Source organism: Lonchura striata, chromosome 8, assembly GCF_050655825.1.
Source record: "Lonchura striata isolate lonStrDom1 chromosome 8, ASM5065582v1, whole genome shotgun sequence".
Taxonomy (NCBI): Eukaryota; Metazoa; Chordata; class Aves; order Passeriformes; family Estrildidae; genus Lonchura; species Lonchura striata.
Genome location: NC_140710.1, coordinates 11,429,537 through 11,451,931, shown reverse-complemented (window position 1 = coordinate 11,451,931; position 22,395 = coordinate 11,429,537). Strand labels below are relative to the sequence as shown.

General features: G+C 39.0%; 1 protein-coding gene across 1 annotated transcript; it reads left to right on the top strand.

The window, feature by feature from the left end:
- The first annotated feature begins 6 nt into the window (after window positions 1–6).
- On the top strand, window positions 7–22,362 carry CFAP57 (cilia and flagella associated protein 57). Its single transcript, XM_021527799.3, has 22 exons — window positions 7–198; window positions 276–592; window positions 1,625–1,905; window positions 2,066–2,231; window positions 3,187–3,339; window positions 4,390–4,529; window positions 5,199–5,364; window positions 5,765–5,878; window positions 6,382–6,594; window positions 7,201–7,374; window positions 8,603–8,764; window positions 9,187–9,342; window positions 11,394–11,487; window positions 12,156–12,346; window positions 12,742–12,915; window positions 14,019–14,177; window positions 14,577–14,720; window positions 15,788–15,904; window positions 16,933–17,067; window positions 17,151–17,294; window positions 21,073–21,199; window positions 21,483–22,362. Exons 1-22 carry the CDS (start codon window positions 42–44, stop codon window positions 21,659–21,661), a joined length of 3,663 nt encoding a protein of 1,220 aa, XP_021383474.2. The 5' UTR covers window positions 7–41; the 3' UTR covers window positions 21,662–22,362.
- Window positions 22,363–22,395: the final 33 nt, after the last annotated feature.

The window sequence follows — 22,395 nt, the reverse complement described above, 5'->3', positions numbered from 1 at the left end:
GCCGCCGGGGCCGCGGTCACCACGGCGACAGCGGCGGCGGCATGGCGGCGGCGGCCGTGCAGCCCGTGGCCGTGTTCGGCTGCCGGCCGCGGGTGGCCGGCGGCGTCTGCTTCCTGGAGGAGCAGGTGGTGCTGCACGCCGCGGGGGCGGGCTGCCTGCGCCTGCACCTCGAGCACAAGTGGCACAACTTCATCCCAGGTGGCGCCGACCCCGGTCCCCACCCTAACCCCGGTCCCGGTCCCGGTCCCGACTGCTGACCGCTCTGCTCCCCGCAGGCACGGAGAAGAGCCGGGGCGTGCAGGCGCTGGCCGTCAGTCCCGACCGGCGGTTCCTGGCGCTGTCGGAGGCGGCGGGGGAGCAGCCGGTGCTGGCGGTCTATGAGCTGACGGCGGAGCGGGCGCGGCGCCGCAAGGTGCTGGCGGCCGAGGAGCTGCCGGCGCGGCAGGCCGTGTCCCTCGCCTTCTCCCCCGACTGCCGGCTCCTGGCGGCCGCCACGGCGCCCCCCGAGGGCCACCTCGCCTGCTGGCTGTGGGAGAAGCGGCAGCTGGCGGCGGCCGTGCGCCTGCAGGCCGCGGGCGGCGGCCCCTGCCAGGTAACGGCTCCGAACTCCGGAGGAGAGGGCTCCACAATGTATATTTCATAGTTTCTCTGACTTTTCTTGCATCTGCTGTTAGCCTCCCTCAGCAATAGGACACTAGGCTAAATAAAGTTTTGCACTGACCCATAAGAGACATTCTCATGTCTGTATCTGTTGTATCACATGAGATTCTCTTATATCACATGAGATCTATGTCATGGTGCCAGTGCTACTGGGCTGTGCCCAGTAGTTGTAACACACTTCTTGGAAGCGCTCTGCACCTTTTCCTTCCTGCAGTCTTCTGTGTTCAGAGTGGAGGAGATGAGTGGTTAGGAGCAGGCTGATGGCACAAATAATTTCTGCATCCAGGTTTGGGTGCTCCTTTTTAGATTCTTTTATGTAGTAGGGAGGTCTGGTAGTTTCAGTCCATGTGTTGGTTGAACTCCAGCTGACATTTTTTCTGGGGTACAGCTACAAGCAGAGGTTGGCTGACCTACTGAATTCATGACCTCAACTCTTAAAGAGAGGGGAATGTAAAGACTGGCTGTGTAAAGTCCCATTAAGCATAAAAAATTACTTCAAACTACTCTTCCTATCCTTCATGTTGAGTATTGAGATGGCTATTCCATAATTTTCACAAATAAACACCTAATTATGTGAATTCATGTTAGCCTGAAACACAGGTATACAGAACTTATTCCTGGCCTTTTGAGAACAGATGGTCCCACTTTTCAGGAAGCTTGTTACTGGAAAAATTTGTTAATCAGTAGTAAAGAGGTATTTTGGCCTTACTTTAGTAATTTAACTTTAATAGACACACTTTTCAAAGGGGGAAAACTGCAGTCTGGAGTTATGGTGGCTAATTCTTACTCTCTTTGGTATTCCTGTATTCTGTTGGTATTTGGTAATATTTGGTATTCCAATATTCTATTAACCATCTTCCTTTGTTTATTTTCCTGTATCTGGTACAGAAAGTATTCAGGAATAATCATTGCTTATTTATGAACATAGCTGGAAAAAATACTTCCTCTCTTTTTTGTTCCACAGGTGAGCTTTAATCCTCAAGATAATACCCAGGTTTGTATCACTGGAAATGGCTTTTTTAAACTTTTCAAGTACAGTGAAGGATATTTAAAGCAGATGAATTTACAAAGGGGACAGCCAGAAAACTACTTGTGCCACGCCTGGCTGTCTGAGGAGGAAGTTATATGTGGCACTGACACAGGCAAACTTAGCTTGTTTGAAACTGGAGAGCTGCACTGGGAGAAAAGTTTGGAGTACAGAAAAACACCCAGGAATCAAGAAGATACAACAAATGAATATGAGAGGTAAATCTCTTCACTGTTATTAGTAATAGTCCCATGGTTTTGCAGGATTAGTTACTTCCTTCCTGTCCAGTTTGTCAGCTGCTGCTTAGCATTTTTTTATTTGTGCTTCTTTATTTTTAAGTCTTTATGGATTTCCTAATTGCATTTCTGGTGTTTCTAGTGGACTGGCCTTTGAAGATAATGATTTACAACAGCATTCTTTGCCTCAAATATCTGCAGTTGCAGCATATTCCAAAGGTTTTGCATGTTCACCTAGCCCAGGAGTTGTTCTTCTGTTTGAAAAGACTGGTGAAAAGGAAGTCTATGAGGAGAGACAAGAAGTCTGGGTAAGGAGGAAAAAAGCTTTTGTAATCAATTATGCAGCAGAGCCCTGTTTAGAGAACTGTGTTTCTGATTCAGTTATGAATAATAATTTTTAGCACACTGCTAAACTGCATTGTAAGGATTAGCTAACTGTCCTGGTGATGTTGAAAGGAGTTGCCAGAGGTAACACTGAAAGTCAGTGCCTGATGACCTTTTGAAAGGTAGTTCTGTATCTTTCCTTCCCACATATAAAATGTGCTTTGAGGGTGCTAAACCTTAGGAAAACTTTAAGAAACTTTTATTTGTGGAGACTTTGGGGACTAAGAGGTAGTTTAGATCAGTTTTGAAGAACCTGGCTACTTGATTTTTTTTCCAAGGAGAGCTTTTCTCCCCTCAAGTATTTATTACAGCTGTCATGAGACCTGTGCACACTTAAATAATCCTTCTAACTGTTTAACTGTTCTATAGCAAACTGTATGCATTGACCTACTGAAATCTCTGTATAAGAATATTTAACTCTAACAATCTAGTCAAGATTCCATACTCTCATTCTAAAAGGTCATATCTTCCCTATGCATGAGATCCTGTAATAAGACTTATCTACCTTAATGATACATTACAAAGAGCTCTTATTCTAACCACAGTTTTTAGGCAGTTCTCATTCTGACACTTGTTATTTTTTTCTTGATATTTTTCTACTACCATTTTAATTCTTGTTTATTGCAGTAATTCACATTACTGCTGAAGTGTCCCCTGATACTTCGTTTCAGCTGTGATGTTATGAATACCATTAGGTTGTTCTCTTGTCCTCTATTCCATGCCTTGCAGTAGTTATGTGCTATTTAATATCCAAGTTGTCTTGCTGATATTATGAATGTGCTTATTAGAGGAGCATTACAATAAAAGTTTGTGTGTGTGCATGCCTACTACCAAAATATGGAAACCTGGCACAACCCATGGGATGCCTTTTTTGTGCAGCTGCCTCAAGACCAGTTTAGCACTGAGCCAAAAAAGTCAAGCAGACAGGACATTGCATGTATATGCTTCAGCCCTTCTGAGGAAATGATGGTCGTTGGCACAAATAAAAGTCAGATCTACATGTTTACTATGTTTTCCACCAAACTTATAAGGGTAAGTGCAGTTCAGTCTCATTCCACAGCTTTCATGTCCAGTATTGTAATGATACAGGCCTGTCAGTATTGTTTTCTGTGATGCATTCTCATTAAATCCTTCAAATGGACCCTTAAAGCTCAAGATCTGAAGTGCTCTGTGTGCTTCTCTGAGGGCAGTGTTTTTTAGCCCCTTGCTCAAGCCTCTTTCCCTGTGAACATCTGAAGCTTTTCAGCAGAATGACAGAGAACACTTAAGACCATTAAAGGGTGCCTGTTACTGCTGAACCACTTCACTCAGGCTTTAACTGAGATATCCTCAATGTAACTCTGTGGTTCATGCTCCACTGTAATATGCACAAACTTTATTGCAATGATAAAGCTGGAACAGCCATGGGAATCTTCTTTTACTCCAAAATGATAGTTATTGAAGTCTTAGCTAGAAGTGAAACCTCTCTATGAAATACAAACATAATGAAAACCTTCCCTACTCTGAAGGAATTAAATAACACAAAGATAAGTGAAAAATGTATTATCTTGAAATAGACTTTTATGTAATTGAGTATACCTAACCTGTGTACAGGCATACAGAAAAATCTTTACAGGAATAGGAGTTGTAGTTAGGAGTTCTGTTTCCACATGCAGCCTAAAATTTTATTGGTGCTTCACTTCCAGCATGTGGTAGCTAGACATCCTAGTGAAGTTTTCTATCACTAGCACTTGATTTTTTTAAAGTATCTGCCTGACCAGAAGGTATTAACTGAATTTTTTCAGGTCCAGTTTTATTTATTTATCTAATTTGCCTTTTTTTATATACCTACAATTATGTTCTGCTCTCACTGCTCTGCCCTGCATCACTTTTCTTGATTATTAGTTATAAACTTAAAACTGACATTGTTAGGCTTTTAGCATTGTTGTGTTCAGACCAGTGCAGTGAAAGGATTAGGTGGTTCCCTCAAATCTATTCTACAACTGTATGCAAAGACCCATGATAGATTTTTTTTTTTTTTAATCTGCCTTACTGCCTGCAATGAAATATTTGTGATTTCTTCATGTTCTCATTCCTTCTCAGGAGAAGATATCTTATTTTGCATATATGAATTTCCCATTGCATTCTAATTCAGTCACTGGTCTGGACATGTGTATTTGGAAACCTATTCTTGCTACGTGTTCCCTGGATAGATCTGTCCGCATCTGGAATTACAAGACAAAGTAAAGAGTTGTTTGTATTTGTTATTACCTCTTACTTTTTTGTATATTGTATTTAGGAGGCAACAGCAGCAATCTCATATGAATGAGAGTGTTGTTCTGGTAAAATTCTTGTGTGGTGTGGGATGTAAATGGTATTACTAACATGATTTGGGGAGTGTGAATATGCAGTGCCTTTAAAACTGGTGCCAAAAGAATACAAAACCTTTTCTATTAAGTTATTTTTGTGTCAGACTTCTTGTGTTTTGGGAAAAACTCCTTCATTCAGCTTTGTGTTAAGATACTGTTGCCCCATATCCCACTTCTTAGGCCTAGATCTTAAGCAAAATTACTCCAGCTCTTGAGGTTCCCTGGAGGGAAAAACAAATCTCAAGAGATGCTTGTGTAGGATTGCAATCAGAAATTCACTTACCTTCTTCATTATATTACAGTACACAAAGATTTGCTCTTGCACCTTCCACACCTTCTCTGTGAACCAGAAAGTCAAATTTTCTTTTGTTTCATGTAACATCTCTGTGATCATTACTTAACTGAATAACAACACACTTCCTCAAGAGCAAGGCAGAGTCTGATTTTAGCTGCAGACGTCCTTGCTGGGCCGGATAATATCCTGTCAAGTGTGCAATGGGGAGTTTGTTCTGTTCCATACTGCTCAATGGTTTTCTCTTTCAGCACTTTGCAGCTGTGTAAGGAATATCAGGAGGAAGCATACACAGTATCACTTCATCCCACTGGCCTTTTCTGTTTGGTTGGGTTTTCTGACAAACTACGATTTATAAGTCTCCTGTATGAGGATATGCATGTTTTGAAGGAGTTTGCTGTGAAAAAGTGTAGAGAGGTAAGGAGCAGTGCAAAAATGAAATTGGGGAGTTACGGAGAACAGAGTGCTGAAGAACATGACAGAAAATAAAAACTTCTCCAATACATCCTAATAGGATATTGGATGTTGTATATCAAAGCTTAGAGATATTGATTCTGACTATTGGAGAACAGGCCCAGAGGCTGATGTGTAAGTGTGTATCTATGAAGCAGCAGAAGGGATAATTTGCTCAGAAATACTCCAGAACTGAATTTTACAGGGGAAAGCATTGATTAACAAAACTCTTAAGTGGCTAATTATGTCGTGGAGTTTTCTTTTCATACAACAATTTGATATTAAAGGATATAATTGAAATTCAATGCATGAATGTTTTTATCCATTCCATCTAGAGTAATGGATGGTTATGTTCTTTTCGTAGTGCTCGTTCAGTAATGGAGGCCATCTTTTTGCTGCAGTAAATGGAAATGTGATTCAAATTTATTCCAGCATCACCTTTGAGAATGTTACTAATCTAAAAGGACATACTGGGAAGGTTAGTAAACAAATCTTATACAGTACAACTTATTAACATATTAACTAGTTGATAAAATGCATTTTGAAGAAGTAAAGTACAATTTTGGATCTTGAGATGGCCCCAAAAAGTAAAAACAGAAATAGAAAACTCAGTTTTCATTGGTCAGAAGGCAAAATGTTCATGCACTAGATACACCTGAAAAGCGTGCCCCTTAAATTGGAGGTGAACGATTGGCAGCTGGCTGAAGAAAATGAAATATCCCAGTAATATATTATAAAAATAAAATCTACTACTCCATATTGAAATGAACTTTTTCCTGATAGTGTGTTCATAAAGTAGTTCTTACTGGTTTTGGTTTTTTCTAATGCTAAAATAGAATTGGTTGAGAAATAGCCAGAGGTTTTTTAGTAAGACTTTGAAGTATGGTTCTGAAGTTGTCATAGCTTTACCACTACAATGACTCTATCCTGTGTGTCTATGATCTACATATCAAGCTCCTTGGTATGTTTTGCTTTTGCCAGGTACATGCAATTAAATGGAGTGCAGATGACAGTAAATTTGTCTCCTGTGACACACATGGTGCTGTCTATGAGTGGAATTTGTCGACAGGTAAAAAGGAATCAGAGTGTGTGCTCAAGACCTGCATGTACAGCAGCATTTCCCTGACTTATGATGCCAAAATTATCTTTGCTGTTGGATCTGACCAAACTCTCAAAGAAATTTCAGAATCTTTGGTGAGCTAACAAATACTCCTGGATTTTGCTACATTCTCTGGGGAGGGTACTGGTGCTTTGCTTTCCTTAGCATCCATTTGGTAACCAGGAATCAGTCTGGTTTTGAAAGCTGTGATATTTACTGACACTTTTGTGTTCTTATGTCCTTTACAATGAAACTTAAAATTTTGTCATAGTTTTATATTTTTGTAATTTTACTTTCATTTACCTAGAAATCTTCTAATCCAGCTAACAAACTAACTAGGCAATATTGTATCAGCTGTTCTGCTGAAATGCAAGTGTATCACATCTGTCACTATATCTACATGCATTTTTTTCCAGAAAAGTAGTAAATTGTGATAACCATTAGATCTTTTAGATCACTGGTAACTATAACAAATATAGAGATTTATATCTAAGTATTTCTTCTAAATCTAAATTTTTAAAAAAATGTATAAAACTTAATACTATTTCCTGTTGGGGCTATATTTCTATGGACATATAGATTCTTTTAACTGCATTATGTGCTGCAGGCAGTGGTATAACTATTGTTCATGCAATACATAATGGAATAGTTACTGTAATACAGGGTTTGTGTGGTGGTTTGTGTGTTGGTTTGTGTTGTAGATCCAGCACGAGGTGCCTGCCTACGACGTTGTTTATACGACTGTCGCTGTCTCTCGTTCTGGGCGCGTGATATTTGTTGGTACCTCCCTGGGGACAATTCGAGCTATGAAGTACCCATTAACTCTGAAGAAGGATTTCAGCGAGTTCCAGGCCCATGCAGGTGCTGTTACAAAGGTAGCACAGAGTTCTTTCTTTTCCCTGTGGTGCCAGCTGCACCACCAGCTCCTTTAGGGCTGTTCCTCCTTCTCAATTCATAGCATAATATGTTAAAATTAAGGCTGAGTCTGCACATGGAGAATGAATATCAAAGCATTCATAGGAGTCCTGTCTCTAGATGTGTCAGAGAATAAGCTGTTGACTAAAAAGTGGCTTGCACCAGATTACAAAACAGGGCATATTGGATGGAGAACTTTGATACAGCTCCTTTTGGAAAGAGAAAGGTAATTTTGTCATAGAATCTTTTAGGTTGGAAAAGAGCTTTTAGGTCACGAAGTGCAACTGTTAACCCACCACTGCCAAGTCTACAGTAAACCATGTCCTCAAGCACCACATCTACACATCTCTTAAATATCTCCAGGGATGGTTCCTGCACCACTTTCTCTTGTGAGGGGCATCACATTCACCCATTTCCAGACAGCTGAGACTTCTCTAGTGAGCCAGTACTGCTGCCAAATGACTGAAATGGCCCAGTGGGCACTTCTGCCCGCTCCCTCAGTGTGCTTTGGTAGGTCCCCATTCTCCAGGAAGCCACATGTTCTGTGTTGTTAAAACTGGTCATAATTTTGGTATTTTGAGTGCCACTGTCAACTACAGCACCTTGACTTATCCTTGCACAGTCCAACATTAAAATATGAACTTCAGTTACTGTAACTCTACTTTCACCTCAGCTGTAAGCTGTATCAGCTCCCAGGTACCCTATGCCAGATCAGGCAGCCACAGGAGGTCTGGAGGAGGTGACAGCAGTTACTACTACATAGTTCTTGCTGAGCGTAGTTGTACCTTCAAAAGAAAGCATTTAGCCATCTGTGCTCATGCAACTTCTCAAAGAAAAACACTAGAGTCCTTTGGAATTGTCATGTAAATTGCCTGTCTGTGCTATAATTGTCTAGAAGGTCTTTTCTGTTTCAGGTTTTTAAAAATCCTCCTATGATTTTTAAAAAAAGCAGATCCAGTATCTACATATATTCTTTTCCTTCCCTTTGTTGTTTCAACCAGAGTGGAACAGGAGTAGGAGACATAATCAAAATGTTGGTAGTGGGACTGTGTTATTATTTCCACAGTTGACTTTCTGGGGTAGAAATAAAGAGAATATGGGGGTGGGGAGAAAAATGTGGTGTAAAATAAAACTGTGTCTCCATTCTTCCATGTCTCATCCATTATTTTGTTGTCTCTTCCTTCTAAGATGACAATAACAAGTGATGACCAATTTCTACTGACTGCCTCAGAGGATGGCTGTGTATTTATCTGGAAAGTGTATGATAAAGAAGGTGGGGCAGTTAAAGGAGAGCAGGAATTTGAGTATGCTGAGGAAGTGTTGATCATGAGATCAGATATAGACGAGAAGGTAGGAGGAGCAACTTGTGAACATAAACCACGGGATTTCTGTGAATTGCATTTTCATAATGCTTGTTACCAGCCAGTCCTATATGGCTTTGGTCAAAGATGTTACAGAAAGTTGCTGCAGTGGCTTGTCAATATGCAAACAGCATTGTACAAACAGCAACTGCGGATTAGATTTTTCTCTAATACTTTCCCCAATCTCTTGAAAACACTTCTAATGGAGTAGAGAAGTCAGAAGATGAATTTCTATAAACTATCTTCTGAGCAAAGAAACTTTACTTCTAGAAGTTCTTGGTCGTCTGTCTGAAGATTCTTTGTAAAGGCTGTTTTCATAAATATGTGCATGTAAATAAAACATCCTTAACAAGCTGTTGCTAACAGCAAATATGCTCTCTCTTAAAACTGTTTTCTCATCTGTCCTGACAGAGTCAGGCAATACTAGACCTGCAGATTTTTGTGAGAGATCTAAAGACAGAAAGTGATTACGAGCTACGTCTCAAGGACATGTACTGTGAAGGAAAAATAAAAGCATTGGAAGAGAATTTCGCTCAGGAAATAGACTCCCTTAAAACTAAGCACCAGGTATGATTCATGTTGCAGAACCAAATACTAAGAAATCATTCACTGAAGAGTTGAATTCAAGCTTGCATTACATATGTAGAAATGCCATACAGCATCTAAAATAATTCCTTTCCAATTTAAGATGTTCTTGATATTTATAAAGCATGAAACTATCTTTGTGTCAAGTATCTTATAGTACAAGGGAATGCAAGAGCTCTCCTAGGTAGCCTGTAAGTATCTTCACATAAAACCAGCACAATAAATGCTGCCTGAGCCTGAGGATCAGTAGTAGAAATGGCACTGTGCCCTAAAAGCTCCTTTCCATATAAGGCTGCAGCTGCTGCAGGATCTAACAATTATTCTCCTTCATACTGCCTTCTTTATGTCCTGTCTGCTTAGATTTTTAAGAACATCTGCTGAGGTTTCTTGTATGTTTTTTGAAAAGAAAGGTAAAATATATTCCCTGCATGTCTTCTGTTTGTGTGCTTATTGATTTCTTCGTGGTTATGAAGTAGGGCTCCCCTGAAAAGCAAAGGCTATGATAATTCTTCCCAGTGTCCTATTTATCTGTGTCTGATAATGCTATTCTGTCCATCTGTTTGGTGCACACACTGGGTTTCTGACCTGTAATTTGTTATATTTCTGGAATTCTTTTAGATGTAGAAGGCAAGGGATTCAGTAGTAATTTCTCTGGCAGTAAAACAGCTCAAAAGTAAGGGATTATATATCACATGATTCAATCCTGTCAAACTCATGTTCTTTTTGAGCTTTTGGGTGAATATTGTCCTGTTCTGGTGATTTGTTACTGCTTATTTTGTCAAGTTGTGCATAGTCCCTTCAAACGGTATTTCTGTTTGACTCCACATAAAGGAGTTTAGTATGAAAGCTTACCAAGTGACTTACTAGTTGTAGTATTTTACAGGTTTCTAATTTTCAAGTGCTCTTTTTGGCCCTACAATTGTTTCAGTAGGTTTTTGATATTCATTTTTTGAGGAGGTTTAATTATTCATTTTAATGTTTTCTTCAAGTATTTATTCAGATTCTTTGGCTTGTCTCATTGTGGGCTTTTTTATCTAAATAAGCTGAGTTCTAACCTTTCTACTTTTCCTCTCTTTTGTAGAACCTAACCTTGTACAAGAAAGCCATTTAATTTCTTGTGGATTCGTATACCTCTTTTTTATCTCTGCTGTTTTTTTTTCTGTGGTTCTTCAGGTCTTTTGATAAGTAGTGCTTGGCTATAGATTTATAATAATCCCAGCTACACTGAAAATTCTTTAGAGTTGTTGATTATAGCCTTACAAACAAATGCCTTTGAAGATGAATATAATTCTCTAGGCAGGCAAGTTGGACTGCCTGTCCAAGTATCAGTACATGTTAAGATTAAACTGAATAACAACTTCAGACTGAAAGGGCTAAACTTTCTAGTTGTATTCATCAGACAAATGGAATATTTCTGCTTATGCAAGACCCATGCAGTTGTTGCAATAAGAAGGTGAAAACAATATAACTATGGTACAATTCCTAGCATCTCTGTGAAATTTCTCAGCTGTTTTCTTGCTCCAGTTCTTTGTGTTTTTTAAGAAGATTAAGTAATTTATAGTGGTAGGCTGACATTTCAAGTGAATGGCATTTAAAATTCACTCTTGCATAGGTTTATGTCATACTATGCAAATGTCAGCATTTTAAGACCTCAAAATTGCTTCAAGTGAGACAGGAAGCAGCTTGAACTTTAATATCTGGACAATAATTTATGGAACTGCAAATTCTCCTCAGGCAGGCATACATAAAGGAGTGGAGGCTTTTGTAGCTCACAAACTTAACTTTTTAGATTAAGATCAGTACCTTGTATTATATGAATGCTGTTTGCTGCTTTTCCTTAGCTTAACTTGTCAAAACAAACTAATATGTGGGAAAACTTGTTTTAGTAACACATGGCACCTCAGTTTTGGTAAGAGATTTCAAACATATTTCTGTCGTGTATGCCTCACCAGGGGCAAGAGCACAAACAATTTCGACATTGCTTTGTCCAGTTTCAAATTAAAATGTATTTTTCTTTTTTTTTCTTCCCACAGATTTTACAGGAAGAGAAAGAAAAACAGCAGCTACAATACGAGGTTCAACTGTCTGAGATGATGGATAAACAGGCCAGGGAGGTGCAACAGCTAGGTTAGACTATAAGAAATGTTTGTAAATAGAAACTGAGGAAAATGCTGTATTGATAGCAAATGATGTGACAGGGAGGGATTACTAGAGCAGAAGTATAAAGAAAAATGGATGTATGTCATGTAGGTATTTGGTGCAGACCAAATGGTTGTCTAAACTTCACCATGCACATGCCCATGATGAGAACATGCATGTGGGCCTTGTATCTTAGAGGTTCTTGACATTAGTAATGTCTTCATTTATTTTATGCACAGCTGACTGTGGAATAACAGTGCAGTTATTCCATTCAGCAAGAAGGTACAGCCTGGAAATACCTGGACTCCAAATTTGTAAGCAAGATAAAAATACTGCAGATTAGTACCAAGGAGTCCCTCCATAAATAATTGCATTGCCTACTCATACTTTGTAGCACTTGAGCTCATACAGCTCTGCCATGGTTATCATCCCAAGGAAATGCCTAAATTAGTTGTCAATTTTGCATAGCTACAGTCTAAAGTCCCTGTATAACTGATGAAGAAAGTGATTAAATACTTCCAAATTACAAATACTTGTAATTTATTGCAACCAGCTGCCAAAAAGATAGTAAATAATAAGGCAGTGATAGCTGCAGAAGGATAGGATTCACTCCTCTTTTCTATTAATTTTATCCATTCCATGATTCCTGTTAACAGAATCTGACAGTAGTCAGAAACTCTCAATGGAAAGTGAGAAATACCAGGAGCTTCAGGTGAAATCTCAGAAGATGGAGGAGGAATATGAGAAACAATTGCACAAGTTGGAGGAAAGCAAAATCAGGGCTGTGGCAGAGCTGAAAGAACATTATGAGAAAAAACTTAAACATAAATCTGTTCTGCTGGAAGAGGTAGGAAGCTTGATTTGCACACAGCCTGGAAGAAACAGCAATTTTGATTGCATTAGAAACAGCAATTTTAAAAGATCCTAAGTGATACTGGTTTGTGATTTCTACAGCCCTAACAAATTTGCTGATGTTAGTATTTGGGCTAGATTCCTAACTTGAAGCTTTCAAGTCTTAAGAATTATTAAAAAAAAAAAAAAAGAACTGCAATGTGTATGTTACCAATTTCTAAAGTTAGTTTAATCCACTAAAAAGTTATCTTAGATGATATTGCTGCAATTAATTGTTCCATTAAACATAGATTCTCCCAGGAGAAACACAGTTACAAATAACATTTTACTTCTCTCCTTTATTGGTCTCTTACACTTGCCTTCTCTCATGTTTGTTTTCCTTAACTGCAGGCAAAGGAGAATATAAGGAAGCAGATTGAAGCACATGAAGAAATGGAGAAACAAATTTATGAAGATGGAGACAAAGAAATCTCAGAACTCAAAGACAAGTATGAGAAACAGCTCTTGGAAGAAAAGGAGTCCAACATGCAACTGAAAGGAGAAATAGGAGTCATGAATAAAAGGGTATCTTTTATTCTGTGCTAGTATCAGACATGCACAAGAAGACCTGTAACTGAGGATTGAATGTGATTAATGGCATGTCAATTTAGTCCGTTAATCTAGTCTGTAAATATGTGGTATTTCATATGAGAACAATAGCCCCATCATAGGTTAATTTGAATGTTTAGAGTATTTGGGCAGAAGAAGAAGCTGTCTGCTGATTGCATTGCTGATATAATTAGAGATAGATGATAAAGGAGGTATGTTTTTATTAGTACGCTTTATCTGATCTACATAGTTTTAAACTATAAATAATATTGTGCATCCTATGACAGGAAAGAAATGAACTTTTAATTTTTCTATCATTGAATACTTTCCTTTATTAGTTAAATACTTCTACTGCTTCATTAGATGCAATTATCCCTGTGTTTTGTTTGCATCATCTTTTTTTTTGGCTTTAATGGGAGTTTTAAGGAGATATAAAATATTTTACCTCTTTTATTTTCTGGGTATTACATTTGCCTAAGGATGTTAGAGAGACATTTTTTCTTTTTCATTTTCTCCAGTATCTATCTGGAGACAGAGGTTCTTTTCAAACCCTCTGCTATCATGGTACTGTCTTTAGTTTGTCTTTTAGACCTTGGGTATTTCTGCATGTGTCCTTACAGTTTGTCCAGCGCCATTCATTGGTTCCGGCTTCCTTGGTTTTGCAGATCTTAGTACTGAGGCACGGATTTTGAGGGTACCCAAGAGCTATGAACTGGGCACCCTTCTAGTCTTGCATCTTTAGAGATGTATTGCCTTCACCTCATCAGAATATTCCATGGACTGAGTGTTAGCTGCAGCTGATGCTTAGGTATAATATCCATACCCTTCTTGCTGCTGGATGCAATTTCCTTCCTTCCTTCCTTCTAGTGCAGCAGGTATCCTTGTCAGAATATACAGAAAAAGCAAAAATGGATACTCAACCCCCTTTTGAGTTAGAGGCATTCACCTGATGTGCTTGCTGCTCCTTCATCATATCTTAATTTGATATCCTTTATCCCACACTGTCTACAAAGTATCCTACAGAATAGGAGGACCAAGCTTTTGGAGACTGTTAAGTTCTTACTAGTTTGCCTCTCTAGTTGAACAGCCTACAGAAAGAGCTCAAGGACCGAAACAGGGATATTGAGGAAATGAGACTGGAACAGCAGAAGCTGCAAGACATCATTAAATCACTGGAAAAGGACATCTTGGCACTAAAGACAGATGTTAAAGAGAGAACTGAAACTATTCTAGAGAAGGTGAGAAAGTGGACAATTGGATGAGGTAAAAATCACCTCCCTTAATTGAATAGAGATATTTATTTTAATAGTATATGTTGTGATAATATCCCATGACTGGACACTCGATTTCAACTTAAGGAATTTGTGATCTCCAGTTTGGGATTTTGGTTTCTGCTTGGCATTCTAAGCTTTTCTTGGGGAGCTCAAGTTCAGGATGTTGACTTTCTCATCCCCTGTTCTGGGATCTGTAGATGAATCAGCATTTTTTGCCCCTTCACGTCTAACCTGTAGGTTTGCTACTGGAGTTCCACAAGATCTGTGACTGCTGGTTTGTTCTCTTCCATATTTGTGTCTTGTTCTAGGGATCTATGTGAGAGTGCTAGATCTGATTCAGATCTCTGTAACCATTTCTTCCAGGAGAAGCATGTATATGATCTAAAAATGAAAAATCAGGAACTGCAAAATTTCAAGTTTGTACTGAGTAACAGAATAGAGGAGTTTAAGAAGCAAATAGAGTCACGTGAAAATGATATTGAGACAATGAAGAAACAGATCCATGAGGTGAGTAACACTCTCATGTGGCCATGTCTAAATACAAACATGACCCAACAAGTCCATGAAAGTTCACCCTGGTTGTTCCTTGACTTCTTTCAAGCATTCATAGCACTGATTCAATGTCTGTGCAGCTAATAAAAATATCGGTAGAAAATAAGTATTTAATTTTCTATCACATACTACCAGTGATCAACATAGCTATTTAAGTTCCTGTATGTAATTCTAAATTTTGCTTAAAAATAAATCTTATCCTTATGTGGTTGCCCTCCATGTGCCCTATAGCATTTGCAAGACACTGCTTTTACTGATCTGGCAGAAGACAGTAAATTTCTTCTCTCAGAAATGTTGCAGATTTATGCAAATATAGCTCTGCTAGGGGTTAGATACATGACAAATTATATTCATCAGTTGATAAATGGGAAATTTGAACATATTTATAGTTAGCATGTAGCAAATTCTTTGAGGGACTTATTTATGATAGAAGCTTACTATGATTTCTGCACAGATGTATCCTTAGCTCAACCAAACTAGGACTATGGTGACATAGTCTTTTAAATAAAATGCAAACTAATGAACAATTTGTATGTATTTCAGAGTAGCAAGATTAAATCTCTGTTGTCTTTTCTGGTCACCATCTTGTGCCATAAGTAAATGCTGTAGTACCCTTATTGTTTTTTCCTGTGTTTTCTGCAAATATACCCACAGTTTTCAATCCATTTGTTTCTTTTCAGTATCAGGGCCTAGTTATTGTAGCCCTTATGCTGTACATTTCCCCCTCATCCATTTTTATTCAGGTGGAGCAGTAGAGCTCCCGCTCAGCTCAATGAATTTAGAGGGTATCACATGATTTAAATTAATGTGACTCAAAAGGAGTTGCACATTCATTTGTGTGGTTTCTGTATAGTCTGCCAGAGGGCAGTCTTGTTACAAAATTGACATTTCTCATGTTGTCATTCAACCTGAAGGGGGACCTATTCCCTCAAGACTGTATTTCCAGCCTCTGGTTTTCCTGTTATGTGTTGTTTTTTCACATCTCCTTTTAGCCCTGATTTCCTCCTTCTGCTTCCTTTCAGATGGAGGAGCAGCTGGAACAATTCCGCAAGGAGAGCGTAGAGCTGAAGCTGACCATCACACAACTGCAACAGAAACAGAAGGCAACTGCTGGTGAGGTGCACAAAGAGATGGAAAAGGTATGGGATACTCCCACCATGCAGATCCTACAGAATGACATCGATGGGGACAGAACACTGGTGAAGCATTAATCTGAGCAAGCAGTTACTTCAGGGGTGCTGTGTCCAAGGACCAAGAGAGTCTCTGGTCAGTGGGGACAAAGACACAAACTTCAAAGCCTGAAACCAGCTTGGAGCTTTCATATTAAAAAAAAAATCCAGTTATTATGAGTCAACACATATTGTCCTGAAGAGACAATTTAAGAGAACAGTGAGGTGAATGCTGAACTACTTGTTCCTGCCCAAGTCTGAAATTTGGGGACACTTGGCCTAAACAGGAGCAGCATGTAGGATACCACCTACATTAGCAGGATAGCAGAGAGGAAGGTTTCATTAATGGAGGAGTCGAGGACCTCTTGTTTGAAGGCATATCAGACATGAGGGACGAAAAGGGACTGCAGGTGAAGGTGGAGGGGCGTAGCAGGCAGTGCATAAGTGAGGAAACAGGTAGAGAGGCCTTGCAGAAACCAAGAGAGAATGAGAAGGCAGGCTTGATGTGAAATCAGCAAACTGTGCATGTGTCTGATATGTTTTGCCCCTTGCCTTCTCTCCTTAACTGTTGGTGTGTTGTTTCTAAACAAGAAGGCAGGACAGCACTTGGACAATGCTCTCAGACACATGATGTGGCTCCTGGGGATGTCCTGTGCAGGGCTGAGTTGGACTCAATGATCCTGGTGGGTCTCTTCCAACTTAGCATATTCTGTGATTCTGTGTTTGGGAATGAGCCACTGTTTTTCAGTTGTCATCTTTGCAGGTTGTCACTGATATTACCTAATAAAAGTATCTTGGTTTATTATTATTCTTAAAATCTATGACAGCTGTTCAACACATAGTGCTCACATTCCCTGTGAGTTGTTAATTAATTTTGTTTTAATGAAGTGGAAGGAAGTATATGAGAGTTTTCACCAGTTCCACTAGACTTTCTAGAGAATTGCACGATGGATTGTTCTAATGGACCAAATAAGAATGTGACTACATCATTCTTGCAGAAACAAAATATGGAAACCCTCATCAAACGATTTAAGGCAGATCTTCTTAATTGTGTGAGATTCATTAACGATTCCAAAAAAATGAAAGATGGTATCCATGAGCTCTACACCAAGTATGTACATCAGCCAGGCATGGTGAGTCAGGACCCTTGCCTTCTCCTTGCCCATGACTTTGTCAAGTAGTGGAATAACTGAGACAACATTCTGTGCCCTCTCAGGTGGAGGCTCAAGCAGAAGATGGAGATTTGCAGCAGCAGTACAAGAAACAGCAAGAGTATAATGAGAGGAATTTGGCAGTTTTAAGGAAGAAGGGTATGAAGGATAAGGAAATGCACCACACTGCTTACATGCGTATCATGCAGGTAATAAGCCTTTTCCTTGTGGTATGGAATGGAAACAAAGGAAGTGGCTGCACAAAAGAGACTTTATTAATCTTTCTGTTATGGTTTCTTAGGACTTTGAAATACTTTTGTTTGGCTTTCTTGCCAGAAATTTCTACATTTTTCAAGTGTTTCCATTAACTATTTTGAACAAAAAGAGCAAGATCTCAGAAGTCAGAAATGCCTTTTGTTTATTTCCCATTCCCTGAAAGGAGATGGGGAACTTCTGTTTGCAAGGATGCTTTTAAAGAAATTAATGTACCTATTTTTATTTTTAAACAGTATTTATAAATGCCATTATAGTCAATTTGCCCTTGTTTGGGTGTCAAGCTGTATTTGCTGTGTAGTAATGTTTAGGAAGTAATTTTGGAGGAAGAAAAAGGAAAAAAAACATTCTTTGTCCACACAGTCCCATGCCTACTGGTGTGAATTCAGAAGAACTTTCTGCTTTTCACATCCAAAATTTCCAAGGAAGTTCAGAAATACATGGAGAATTTGTCTATTTGTACTAAGATCTTTTGCTCAGAATCCTTGTTTCTTACAAGGCAAAGTAAACTGGTGACTACTGGGGTCAAAGATCCAATTTGTTTTTATCTGGAGTGGGAGGACCTAGAGCTCCACACCAGACATCTTAGGAGGACAGCTTTTCTAGTCTCTTCTTAACATGCTCTCCTTCTGCTCAGTCAGCACTTCCTTTTCCCCTCAATAGCCCTTTCTACATTGTTACTTTATTATGCTTCCTCAGGATCATTAAATCTCATCTCCTCCTAAGTCATCTGTTGTTTGCTATTTATTCATCATTTGCTTCTTCAGGGCTAGACAACAATCTTCTTCCCTGATGCTATTTTAATTTTTTTTTTTTTACTCTTTCTGTGAGTTAGATGTTTCCTTTGGCACAAAATGAGATGGGTTCAGAAAATAACCCAAAGAATTTCCTTACTGGAATAGGGTGACAGATGGTGTTCATAATGATAATACTTGATGATGTCTTGGATCAGTAAGCCTAACATGAAATGATGATTAAAACCAAATTAATAAAACATCTGGAAGATGAAGATATCAAAGATTCTAACCAGCCTGGTTCCTTCAAAGAAAAAGCAGTTCTCTGAAGTCCAGTAGATTAATGAGGTTTTACAACCAGCAGGAATTATCATGGCCTTCCAGTCTTTCACAGGGGCTTTTAAGACTAGTTTAGACAAACTTCTGTGAGGATTTGCTTTGAAAAAGCAAATGACATCTTGACAGTCTTCTAGCTCTGTATTCCTATTATTCTTGAGTTGTGCTTACATTTTCAGAGTTATGCCCTCCTCTTTGAGAGATTACTCATAGGTACACTGCTGCAACAGATGACTAGAACTGTCAAGATAATTTTAGTTATTCTTACCAGTTGACAAGTTGCCTGTTATTCAGCTATTAGTTTTTCCTCCAGCCTTCTGTATATGTAATGGCTTCTTTGGATACATAAAAACAGAGACACTGAATAACCTTGAAGTAGTTGAAGCCCATATAGGATTAAATTTTCTCTATGTCCTACCTGTCTCTGACAATCAGCACTGTAGGGACTTCCTAGACTGTAGATTGTATCCATATGACGTGTCATTGTACCTGATGGCTTCATTATCTGTGCTTTGATCAGTCCCTTTTCTGAAACAATTGGTTCTTTGCCACATCCCGTGACAATGAGCTTTCCCATGAACATTTATTTTATATATCCATTCTGTGATGTTGCATTGCAGTGCAAGCATTCTGTCAGAATGCAAATATTGAATTAAAGGCTAATCTCTCTGGAGAGAAGGCCTCTTCAGGAAAATATTATCAGTGTCAACCAACAGTCTTTTAGCACCAAGCAAACCAAACAAGACATTTCTACATAGACCAGATTGCTTCAGACAAGATACTCTGTATTATATTTTCTGATAGACCAAAAGCAAGATCTTCATTTGACAGCAGCAGGTAATCTCTTGGACTGAACATATGAAGGTGCTTCTGACTAAAGTACACCTACAGGCAAATGCTATGACCCAACCCTGAAAGCTGGTCAACAGAAAATTACTTTGACTGATTATTGGAAGTTACCCTCTTCATGTGTTCTTTCAGGATCAAGCTCTGGAATAAATGCATAGAGTCGAATTTCATCTGTATTTAAAGGCTTGCACTAGACAAGTGAGACACAAGAAAATATTACAGTTCCAGAGCTGCCTGAGCACACCAACTCCTGCTGCATTTATAGCCCAACATAACCACTGCAAGAGTGACTCTTCTTGCCCAACAAGTTCAGATCCTAATGAATACCACACTCTTCCTCCAGTCAGTGACTTTCAGCTGAGGAGAAACTAAAGCACAGCTTCTGCACTTGCCTTAGTGTAAAATCTTGATAATCCTTCCACACACATGCCCTGAGCTATTGCTGCCAACTTGAACACTCTGAGTGCAGCCACATACTGAGAGGTGCAGTGAGCTTTGTACTTCACTTCTGACCAGCCTGCAGCTGTGTGGTGCCAACACTTTTATAAGTATACTCAAAAGAACTGAGCTGTATGCTTTGCACAATCTTTTGTGGCAACATAATTATCTCTATCAACCAAAATTATCATTAAAACAAATGTAGAAAGCAAGATTTGAAGACACGATTTTAATGGGAAAATTTCATTAATCCTTGTTCTTATCTCCTGTTGTTTCAGTGGGTTCCCTACTGCTTGAGACTGGTATTGTGAGATACCCTAAACATGCCTTTTTGACATCTATCTTTTTTAAATATTGCCAAGTGTGTTCCAAAAGTTCTAAAAAACACACCACAGGTAGCTGAAATAGTTGCTGTTCTTGGTTCAAGTATGATGGGAGCCATTTAACATTTGCCCTAGTTATTGATGTTGTAAGGTATTTCACTGTCCTTGTAAGAGGCAAATATACAATTCCACTTCACTCTCTTGAATACAGAAAAGAAATATTTAGTTAATGGTGCTCCTGTTTCTAAATCATGAGCAGCAGTGTTATCATCCTTAAATAGTATTAACCCATACTGGTTTTGCTGAAGTCTTTAAAAATCTGTTGCAACAATGGGCAAATTACATTCACTGGCACTTTCACAGCTCCTTCAGGAAGATGCTTCATGGTAGGCTACTAAAAAGTTAGAGGATTGAACTTTTATAGACTAAAAACAGACTAAGAAAAAAAAGAAAGAACAAAATATGAATACATTGCTAACTTTTCCTTATAACAGCATGATAGCAGTAGGTACCTCAAGTCTCCACATGCTTTATATATTTCCCAATAATTTGGAAGGAGTGTGGAAAAGTAATGTCTGTCAGAATTAATGAAGAGGGCTTTGAGTAATTCCAAGGAGATAAAGATAATTTAAGTGAACAAATACACAGTGACAAATGAAAAGCAAAATAATACACACTGGAGGGAGAGATGGGAATTCTTTGCATTAATTCTGAATTAACTGGATCCATTTAGGAAAGCCCTGAGCTTCCCTTTGGAATTGGCAAGGAACATAATACCTTGGAGTGCGGCTGCAATCAGAAAAGCAAAACAAATATTAGTTTTTTGAGCTAATGTGGTTTGAATACTGTCATGTTCTGAGTCACATCTAATGTGATCTTTCCTGAAATGTTGTGTACTCTCCTGATTGCCTGGTACCTTCTGCTTGTGATACTGATTCTAAACTTTCCAGTGTCTTTCTCAAAGATACGAAGATTCATATTGCCCAGCCAGATAGTACCTGTGCCTTTCCTTATAGAGCATGTTGTTTTTGCAGGAAAATATGAGTCTGATTAAGGAAATTAATGACTTGAGGCAAGAACTGAGGGTGGCCAACGCACAGGTGCACGACCTCCAGTCAGCACTGAGATTAAACAAGAACAAAAAGTCAATTCAAGACACAGGTGAATAGTTCTTGTGTATTTTCCATATTGTCAGTACTCATGGCAGAATTTCTTTTTGTCCTTGGTGAACAACTCTGTTACTGTTTGTGTTTCTTTCTAGCTTGTCTGCCTGGTGGTACCTGTTAATTTTAATGTTAATTGTAGAACCTGCTAAATTCTGCAGATTCTTACTATTTAGATCTACTTCTTCAACCCTGAAAGATGCTTTCCTTTGTCCATGCCAAAGAACTGCATTAGCTGGACTTCTGTTACTGCACTGTGTCCTCTCTATTTTATCTTCTAGCTCCCTCCAGTGAACTTCTGTCCAGCCCAGCTGTCCTGAGGTTGAATCCACAGATGGAAAGTGAAAAAATCATAGAAATGCAGCAGCTAGAAATTCAGTATCTGCGAGACCAAATCCAGGAGATGGAGCAAGCCCTGAACTGTCCAGGTTCAGTCTCTTTCAGTCCGAAATCTTCCTGACCTGAATCTGGGAAGAAGCCACAAGACACAGCAACACTGACGTGGTTCAAGAATGCCTCATATTATTATATCCTCCTGGCAAGATCAGAAATGCAAGAGCATAGAGCAGACTTACATGATCCTATACTCTTCCACTAGAAGCATTTATGAAACAATCGGTCTTCTAAGCACTTCTTCTACTTTCCTGAAATCTGCCCTTTTCATGAGACTTAGTAGCAAGAAGAAAAAAAAATAAATTCATGTTAGTGTAAGACTAATCTTTGTGCCTTCATGCTAGGTACTCATATTTCTCTTGAGAATTAATGTGTCCTAACTCAGAAGAGCTGGTCAACCTGTAAACCTTTTCTGCTAGAATTCTAATTTGGTGTCATTGTGCTGCAAAGTACAACATCAGCCTTTTATTTTCCAGTATTAAACTGCCTATGTCCATACAAAGGACTGCTGCTCTTAAGACCAATGACATCGTTATTGTAAGCAGGTATCCAGTCACAGATTAGCAATCAATTACCTTGTAAGGGCAACCTTTGACTCAAGCACACCCGAGCTAGAGTCTTTAGAGGCCTCGGCTTTCTGTCTAGAGATGTGTTGCCTCATCTGCTACAATAATTTCATCAGGACAAAAAAGGCAGCCCAGTTTCAAATTCCCAAAATCTGGAATAAAGTCCAAACCTTATGTTGTAACTCTTATAACTTTGATAAAATGATTTGTGTTTGTCTTTTTTTTCAACATCCCT